Raw genomic sequence first — 9,234 nt, 5'->3', positions numbered from 1 at the left:
CGCCAGAACGGGAATGGCAACCGTGGTGGTGACCGCGGTGACCATGGTGGTGGCGGGGATGCACGTCCGAAGTGCCAACTCTGTCAGGGTCCCGGGCACTATGCCTGGGAGTGTGCTCAACGCTACAACCATGCCTTCCAACCCCAACACTCCAAGATGGCGGGTCTAGCAGCTGCGTCACCGCCATCCATCCTCGGCGACCCAACCTGGTTCACCGACACGGGGGCCACCGACCACATCACGCCGGACTTGGACCGCCTCACCGTGAGGGAGAAGTACCCTGGAAGGGACCGCATCCACACTGCCGACGTATCAGGTTTGCACATAGCTCATCGTGGTCATGCTCTCCTTCCTACTCCCTCTGCCAGCCTTAAACTTCGCAACATACTACATGTTCCCAATGCCGATAAGAACCTCCTCTCTGTTAATCGTCTTGCCACTGACAATCATGCTTATCTAAAATATTATCCTACTCATTTTCTTATGAAGGATTTGACAACCAAGAGGGTTCTTCTTCAAGGCAGATGTGAAAATGGGCTCTATCCCATTCGGCCTTCACGTTCTCATGCCCTATCTTCAGTTAGACTCTCTGCTGAAGATTGGCATGCTAGGCTCGGTCATCCATCCACACAAGTCGTTCAGCATGTTTTGGCATCCAATAAATTAGCATTGTCAAGTCGCACTTTGACCCATGTGTGTAATGCTTGTCAACAAGGCAAAGCACATCAGCTACCTTTCCCTAGATCTTCGAGTGTTTCTTCGTTTCCTTTGGAACTTATTTTTTCAGATGTGTGGGGACCTGCCAAAACCTCCTCTGGTGGGTTCCAGTACTATGTTTCATTTATGGATGATTATAGTAAATTTGTGTGGATTTATCTTCTCAAACGAAAGTGTGATGTGTTTGATGTCTTTCATGATTTTCTTGCCCATGTTGAACGCCTCTTGTCTCGTAAAATCCTGTGTGTTCAATCAGACTGGGGTGGGGAATACGAAAAGCTTAGCAACACATTCTTTCGGCAACTTGGCATTGCTCATCACGTCTCCTGTCCACACACACACCAACAGAACGGCTCGGCCGAAAGGAAGCACCGTCACATTGTTGATATGGGTCTCTCCTTATTATCGCATGCATCTATGCCTCTCCGGTTTTGGGACGAGGCGTACTTGTCCGCATGCTATCTTATCAACCGACTATCCAGCCGTGTCATTGGCAATATGAGTCCCATGGAAAAATTGTTCTCCACCAAGCCTGACTACGTATCCCTTCGCACGTTCGGATGTGCATGTTGGCCTAATCTGCGCCTGTATAACACTCAGAAACTTGCCTTTAGATCACAGCAGTGTGTGTTTGTCCGGTACAGTATTCGTCACAAAGGCTATAAATGTCTTCACGTACCTACCGCTCGTGTGTGTGTATATATATATATATATATATATATATATATATATATATATATATATATATATCACGAGATGTTACTTTTGATGAACAAAATTTTCCTTTTGCCAATGCTCAACCCTCTCCAATACCACCCCGCGTCGCTGAACATGCCATACTTTTATTTCCACATGACCACATGAACTATGGTGCACCTGTTTCTCGAACTAATCTGGATGCAGGTACCGATTCGGCGCAGAAAATCCCTCCCACGGACTCCCAGGCTGATTCTGTCTCCCGATCTGTCGCCGCATCCGCCTCGGATCACGCGTCACTTGGCGACAGCGACGTGGCGGCGGCCGACCGCGTGACAACAGGGGACCGCGCGCCAGGCGACCAGACTGGGCCCGGGTCTCCGCCCCCCCGCCAATCCCGCGTCTCCTGCGGGCGAGCAGACCGGGGCGCCTCTCGTGTCGGCTTTTGCATGCGCGCGTCCGTCTCACGTGGTGGTGGGGACCACCCCTGCGCAGACCGCTGTGCCTCCCGATTCGCCCTAGGCTGCTGTCCACCTTGCGCCTGCGAAGCGGGCCGTTGCTGCTGGCGGCGCTGGATCCCAGGAGGATCTGGCGGCCGCGTCGCCTTCCTCATCCGGCACGGGATCCCAGGGGGATTCGCCTGGTCGCTCCTCTGCATGCGCTCCACCCGGATCTTCTGTGGCCACCGGATCTTCTGCTCCACCTGTGCATACAATGACGACGCGCACACGTGATCACACTCGCAAACCGTTGCAACGCACTGATGGTACTGTCACGTACAATCCCTCCCGACGTGCCTTCTTGGCCCTGCGGGAACCAACTAATCATCGTGAAGCGGTCTCATCACCGGAGTGGCGTCTGGCCATGCAACTTGAGCTCGGTGCTCTCCGACAAAATGGTACCTGGACTTTGGTTCCTCCTCCTCCTCGTTTCAACGTCATTGATTGCAAGTGGGTGTTCAAGATCAAACACAAACCGGATGGATCTGTTGATCGTTACAAGGCACGTCTGGTTGCAAAGGGGTTCAAACAACGCTATGGCTTGGACTATGACGACACGTTCAGCCCGGTTGTTAAACCTATCACTGTGCGCCTAGTTCTCTCCATTGCAGTCTCTCGAGGATGGTGTTTGCGTCAGTTGGATGTTCAAAATGCCTTTCTTCATGGCATTCTCCAAGAAGAGGTATACATGCGCCAACCTCCTGATTTTGTGAATCCTTCTGTGCCTCATCACTTGTGCAAACTTCGCAAGGCTCTATATGGTCTCAAACAGGCTCCTCGAGGGTGGTATTCTCGGCTCAGTTTTCGGCTCCAACAACTTGGTTTTATAGCATCCAAAGCTGACACGTCTCTCTTTGTCTACAACCGGAGTGGTGTCACCATTTTCATGCTTGTGTATGTCGACGACATTATTGTGGCCAGCTCCTCTCCTCCTGCTACTACCAAGCTACTTGCAGATCTTCAAGCCTCTTTTGCTCTCTAGGATCTGGGCCCCTTACATTATTTCCTTGGAGTCCATGTGGAGTCATCGCCAGGGGGAATTGTTCTGTCTCAGCAGAAGTATATCAGCGATATTCTTCGTCGTGCCAACATGGAAAATTGTAAAGTCTCTACGACGCCCATGTCCTCTAGTGAGAAGATTAGTAAGGACAGTGGTGATCCACTGTCTCAGGATGACATCACCAAGTATCGCAGCTTGGTTGGAGCCCTCCAATATCTAACACTCACGAGGCCAGACATTTCCTTTGCAGTTAACCGTGTTTGTCAGTTTCTTCATGCACCCACGACTGCACATCTTTCAGCAGCAAAGAGGATCTTGAGATACTTGAAGTATACTCACAGTATGGGCCTGTCTATTCGAAAGTCACCCTCCATGCTGATAAGCTGTTTTTCAGATGCAGACTGGGCTGGATGCAGTGATGATCGCCGGTCCACAGGTGGCTTTGCAGTCTTTCTTGGACCTAACCTTGTCTCGTGGAGTTCAAGAAAGCAAGCTATGGTGTCCAGGTCAAGCACGGAGTCTGGGTACAAGGCACTTGCGAATGGAACAGCTGAGGTCATATGGATACAGTCAGTCCTTGGTGAACTTGGGGTCTTCCTCTCTCGACCTCCTGTTCTGTGGTGTGAGAATCTAGGAGCCACTTACCTATCTGCGAATCCGGTATTCCATGCCAGAACCAAGCACATAGAAGTGGACTTCCATTTTGTTCATGAACGAGTTGCAGCCAAGGCACTTGATGTTCGGTTCATATCTTCTAAGGATCAAGTTGCGGACATATTCACAAAGCCTCCAGCTGAGACGCCATTTGTTTTAAATAGGCACAATCTGAATCTTTGTGTGGGAAGTTCAGGTTGAGGGGGAATGTTAAACTGTATAGTTATCAGATATGGCTAGTATCTAGGGATGTAGTTATCTTGTACAACAACCTGTACTTATCCTCTGTAAACCCTAGCGGCAGCCCTAGAGGCGCCCTATATAATGATCACGAGACCACCGTGCTAGGTGTGTCGATCCAATCTATTTTCTCTTTGTTTCACAATGGTAACCATGGTCCGACAGGACCAGCTCTGATCGATCAGACTGTTCATCTTTGTTCGTCATGTACAGCAGGAAGCAGAGGAGACAGTGTCGGAGCAAGGGCAGCAGAATTTGTTTTTTTTATTTGGTTGTTTGGCTTTCTTTTTATTTCTGCTAAATTTTGGAAACTGATATTGAATGCAGTATAAAACAGTCATGATGTACAATGATAGGAACTTCATAAACTGACTGTTCTATCGTTGTTAATCATCAGTGTTTTATTTATTTTTTATACAGATACCAGTGATTTATTTCGATCTGCACGTACCCCCCTTGTAACATCACAAAGGGATCCTAGTGATCAATAGATCCAGTCAGAAAAATATTGCATGCATCAGAAAGATCAAGGCAGAGCTTCTTCTGCCAAGTTGCTCTCTTGCTTGCGATCTACCAATGTCTTTTCTTCTAACACACCTTCATAGATCAGCAGTATTTGTAATTTTATTTTATTTCTGTTTTATTTTCTTTTTACACGATAATCAAAACAGATTTTCATGGCAGCATTAGTTATGTGTAGTGTTTGCAGCATTTTGTTGCTTCTGTTATTTGTAAACAAAGAAAGTCGATGCTTACCCTCAAAAGAGTTTAGGGCATAGTTATGAATCTTGAGATTTCAGGGTATTACTAGTTGCACAAACAGAAATTTGAATAGTGCCACCTGACATAGTACACGATTCATTACAGGACGTATCCAAGATGAGCAACCATTGCGAATGCTGCGAGAGGATGATAAGATTCATCAGGAAAACATGCTGTGAGAGGATGAAGGCTGCCTCTGATGTTAAAAGAACAAGCAGTCGCTATGTTGGTAATTCAAGCAGTTCTCGAGATGGCGCTACTCAGTCGTCAGCAGGGGAAGGTTCAGATTCAGATGGAAGCCAGAAGGAAAGCTCGTACTGTTACACAAAATCAGCAAAGATGCCTGCAATATTTTCTTCTGAAGAATTCTCAGGTTATAAGTTGTGTCCTCAGATTATTCAATTACCCTCCAGCACATGTTCTCTTACTGTTGATCCTTTTTTTACAGCCGGAGACAGTCTATCTGTAGACAATTCTATGGAGTCAGATGATCTGCAAATGGATTCGGATGACTATGTCTTATCACCACGGTGCTATCTTACAGAAGCAGAGAAGTTGAAAATACATGCACTTGTAGAGAAAATTCAATCTGAAATCCCGGTGCTTGTTGTACGGATGAAGAAGACAAATGTAACCATTGGCGATCTGGTACGGCAGTTTTATCATCCGCATTTCTTATGAACTGCTCAGTGTCTGTCGCTACTCACAGTTTCTAGTTATGATACTATTTGGGAAAGACGGTGTTCTGGTTTTGCCAATATTGTTGTTGCGTCATCAGTTGAAGCCATGTGTATGACAACAATTTAGAATTTATGAGTCATAAAGTATTGAGTACTTCGGCTGTCAAATAAAACAGCTCAACATTATCACCAACACATTCTATCCCTTTTTCAATTAGGTAATATATAAGGATTACGCGCTCAAGTACTTCCCATGTGAAGCTACAAATATCATACTCCAGCTGCCTAGTAAGAACAAGGAATGGAAGTGCAGATTGTATGTCAGGAAATCAGGCTTGCCTAATAATGCAGGTCGGCGCAACCTTTATTTTGGCAAATTTGTCCGTGACAACTGTGTTCAAGAGGGAGATATCTGCCTCTTTCAGCCAATATCAAAGGTTAAGGAAGAAAGCTTCAGAGTAATTGTCCGTCTGCTTCGGCAAGAGAGCATTCATGGTTCCCCTGGTGGAAGAGCAGGTATGGCGCACACGGCTACTGACAGAAGGACATGCGCAAAGATGGCGTTAACAGCCCGTGTTAAGGAGGAACCAGCTACCGATGGTATGGCACACATGGCACATAAGACATCACAGATGCTAAAATTTATGCGTCACATTTTTTTACGAATATAAATAAAAGATTGTGTTCATCATTTCAGCCTGATTCATTTGAAAGCCTATTCAGGTGAAGATACGTCATCTTTGGGATCTGAAGAGGATGGAGACAATTCTGAGGGAGCTTCTGAGACCCCCTTCATACTGCCACGGAGAGCCTCTGTAACGGCAGCACTGGAGCAGAAAGTGCGGGAGAAAGTAGAAGCCATTGAGTCGACAGTACCAGTTTACGTCGCGATCCTCAATAGGTCCAATGTTGGTTATGACAATTTCACCACCTTCCTAGTAAGTTCAAAAGAAAACAAATTATTTGTGGCCTATGAGTTCCTCAATTGCAACTATGTCCTTAGATTACATAGACATGCACAAATTTCTCTAGTATATCTGTATCTGCGTTACTAACATCCTCCCTGATTATGGATATAAAAGACATTTGGCGCGAAGTACGCGTCAAGGTATCTCAACAAGAATTATGGTGCTGCGCATCACGGAAAGAAGAACATGATCAGTTTGGTGCTTCAGCGGGAGGGGAAGAGCAGGACATGGAACACGGAGCTGCGACGCAGGGTGGATCGGACATCGATCCTCAAAGGATGGGCGTCTTTCGCCCGTAGCAACCGCCTGCGGGAGGGCGACCTCTGCCTCTTCAAGCTAATGGAGAGCGTGGAGCCGCTGAAGATGATGGTTTACATCATTCGCCGAGAGAAGTTCTTAGCTTGATGCATGGCTAGTCTCTTATCTAGAATCTGGGAGTGGAAAAGCTTTGTGACGTATGTGCAAACTGGGTCGGAGAGGAAGCAACTTGTTTATTTATCTACCGTCATAGGTTACCTCAGTATCTTATTCGTTCTGTTAGCGTTTTTGTTATCTAGAGCAACTTTGGATCCATTTCCACAAAGAGCAACTTTGGATCGTCAAGTTGGAACAACTTATTATGTGTTGCTGATATTTCTGTCAGCGCTTCAACTTATTATGTGTTGCTGAGGTTTGAGGTCATAAGTTTTTGCATGGTTGTTGTATTTTCACTTGACTCGCGAGAGGGTCAAGGCCTCTTTGGGTCACTGAGGGCCAACAAAAATACAAGTGCATCAACTCAGTAAGAATTTGGCTACCCCTATTCTCCATGATACAAATTCATTTTGGCAGCTACAGAAATATAGGTGCGCCTCCCGGTGTCGAAGGCCCAGATCTGAGAGGACGGTTGCATTTGGCGCAGATCGTTGCCTTCTCGAGCTGGCGGCGCTGTCATGGGGAGGCTCCGTTGGCCATCACTACTCGAACAGGGAGCTCCTTTGCGGTGTGGTTGCTGCTTCCGGGAAGAGGATGAGAGGTGCTCACCCTCCTTCCCTTATGCTCGGATGTCTAGGCCCCGACAAATCCATCTCGGCGAGGTGATAGAACATGTTCAAATACGAGCATGGTGTCGTCCCTCGTGTTCTCGGTCACGGTTCAGGCTGCAGGTGGGACTGTCCGTGGGAGTCCCACCACATCCCACTTAGTCCCAACGCAAATTGATGGGCAATAGCTGACAGCCCACTGCAAGTTGTATGGGTTACATGGATATTGTTAGAAATAGGCTATAGTGTCCAAGCGCCGTACGGACGCTTGTATCCGTATGGACCGTCTTCAGAAATTCGGGGGCCCGGTGCGAAATGCAAATGGGCCTCTAAAATCTAAAAGTTACTCTCCCACTTAAATTATATGACTTTGGTTATGTGTTATTCTGTACGATATCCATAAAAACAAGGGCAACTATCTTTCTCAAACAATTCAACCCGAGAGCAATTGACATATAAAGATCTACTTCCTCCATAATGTTTTATAAGACTAAGTTACAGAGGTTCTATGAATTAACCGAAGAACTGGTGCACATGTACCCTACGCTCACTAAATTACTGAACATGGAATGTAGCCTAAATTTGCTTTGGCTTGCGCACCTGATGGCCATTGACCGGCCGGGGATGCCTAAATTAAAGCTCCTGATCATAGCGTCTGCCTTCTGCTTTCCTTGGTGGCGTTTTGACCCTTGCTGGCCCGGCGGTTGCTAAATTTTGATTGAATTCATGGCGCTGCCGCCTGCCCTGTCGTTGCGATTGCGCCGCCGCCAAGAAGATCTGATCGAGTCGAGGGACATGGGAAGATTGGAAACGAAGCGAGGAGGTAACTGATTGGGCATAGAGCCTAATCCGGACAGCGTTCGACACGGCCCATGCGATAGATCGAGAGAGGGAGCTCGAGCGATCAGACCAGGCTGGCAGGCCCAAATCCATGCAAACAAAGGAAGAGATCGTAATAGTACATATAACCTTGGCCCAAAACAGGGGGCCCCTAAAATTTGGAGGCCCTGTGCGGTCGCACAGCCCGCACATGGCCTTGGACGGCCTAGGGCCGTCTCCAGAAATTTGGGGCCCCGGTGCGAAATACAAAGCAAGGCCCTAAAATCTTAAAAACTTCATATTACTAAGGAGCCAATATAACTCGAGCATATAACTAGAGAATTATTTGAATCCAAGTCGAGTCGGCAGGCTGGTACAAGCACGGAGTATTAGCTCTTTCGGTGTCTGACATCATGCCGACGGTGATCGTTTGTATATGACATTCATCAGGTGTTGATAACTTGTCAGGCATGAGTAGCAGATCACACATAATGTGACAGGTCGAATTTTTACTGTCATTTTCTGTAGAATACAAAAAATAATCTTTTTTTCATACGGACATGGTCACAAACACCTTGCAAACAAACTCTATTTCAGGTTTAAACTCACAATATACACTCCAAAGCAAGAAATCATCATAATTCCCAAACAAAATATGCAAGAAAAGCATATAATCTCCCTATATGCAACAATTGCACAATTGTAGAAATAAAAAATCAGAAGAAAGAATGAAATAGCATAACCAATCAAGGCACGGGAGGGAAGGAGTAGAGTAGAGACTTTACCTGGTCGGGGCAATGGGAATTCGGCGGAAGACGGGGAGAGTTCGGGATGGGGAGGCGGAAGTCTGGCATGGGGCACGGCTGGCCGAGACTGACCGCTGGAGTGGCAGGAGGGAAAGCTGGAACCCTGGGCGCCCTTGTCCTCCAGAATCCTGATGGCAACGTGAATACAGGCGGAGAAGACGCTACGTACGAGTCTGTGACTCTGTGTTGGGGATAAAACAATGAACTTGTACGCAAACGTTTTCTCTAGTTTTCGCTCGACGGGAACGAGCTTTCCTGGTTTTTTTTTCTGCGATCGGGGGCTCCATAATTTTGGGGGCCCTGTGCGGTCGCACCGTTCGCACATGCCTGTGGACGGGCCTGGCATGGGCGGAGCCAGGGGAACGAGCAG

At 47.2% G+C, this 9,234-nt stretch overlaps 1 protein-coding gene across 1 annotated transcript; it reads left to right on the top strand.

Annotated features, from left to right (window-relative positions):
* Positions 1 to 4,686: 4,686 nt before the first annotated feature.
* Positions 4,687 to 6,622, top strand: LOC119270421 (B3 domain-containing protein Os03g0620400-like). The gene is made up of 5 exons (XM_037552424.1): positions 4,687 to 4,945; positions 5,099 to 5,217; positions 5,468 to 5,849; positions 5,973 to 6,187; positions 6,332 to 6,622. Exons 1-5 carry the CDS (start codon positions 4,687 to 4,689, stop codon positions 6,620 to 6,622), a joined length of 1,266 nt encoding a protein of 421 aa, XP_037408321.1.
* Positions 6,623 to 9,234: the final 2,612 nt, after the last annotated feature.

This window comes from Triticum dicoccoides, chromosome 3A, assembly GCF_002162155.2.
Source record: "Triticum dicoccoides isolate Atlit2015 ecotype Zavitan chromosome 3A, WEW_v2.0, whole genome shotgun sequence".
Taxonomy (NCBI): domain Eukaryota; kingdom Viridiplantae; phylum Streptophyta; class Magnoliopsida; order Poales; family Poaceae; genus Triticum; species Triticum dicoccoides.
The sequence above is the reverse complement of the archived record's forward strand: the minus strand, read 5'-3'. Positions and strand labels throughout refer to the sequence as shown.

What these genes read in the sequence shown, in the direction of transcription:
- LOC119270421 (XM_037552424.1), top strand. Translation starts at nt 4,687, where the DNA reads ATGAGCAACCATTGCGAATGCTGCGAGAGGATGATAAGATTCATCAGG. An exon ending in TTCTGAAGAATTCTCAGGTT is followed by an intron (nt 4,946 to 5,098) that starts ATAAGTTGTGTC and finishes TCTTATCACCAC; the next exon opens with GGTGCTATCTTACAGAAGCA. An exon ending in ACAATTTCACCACCTTCCTA is followed by an intron (nt 6,188 to 6,331) that starts GTAAGTTCAAAA and finishes TGGATATAAAAG; the next exon opens with ACATTTGGCGCGAAGTACGC.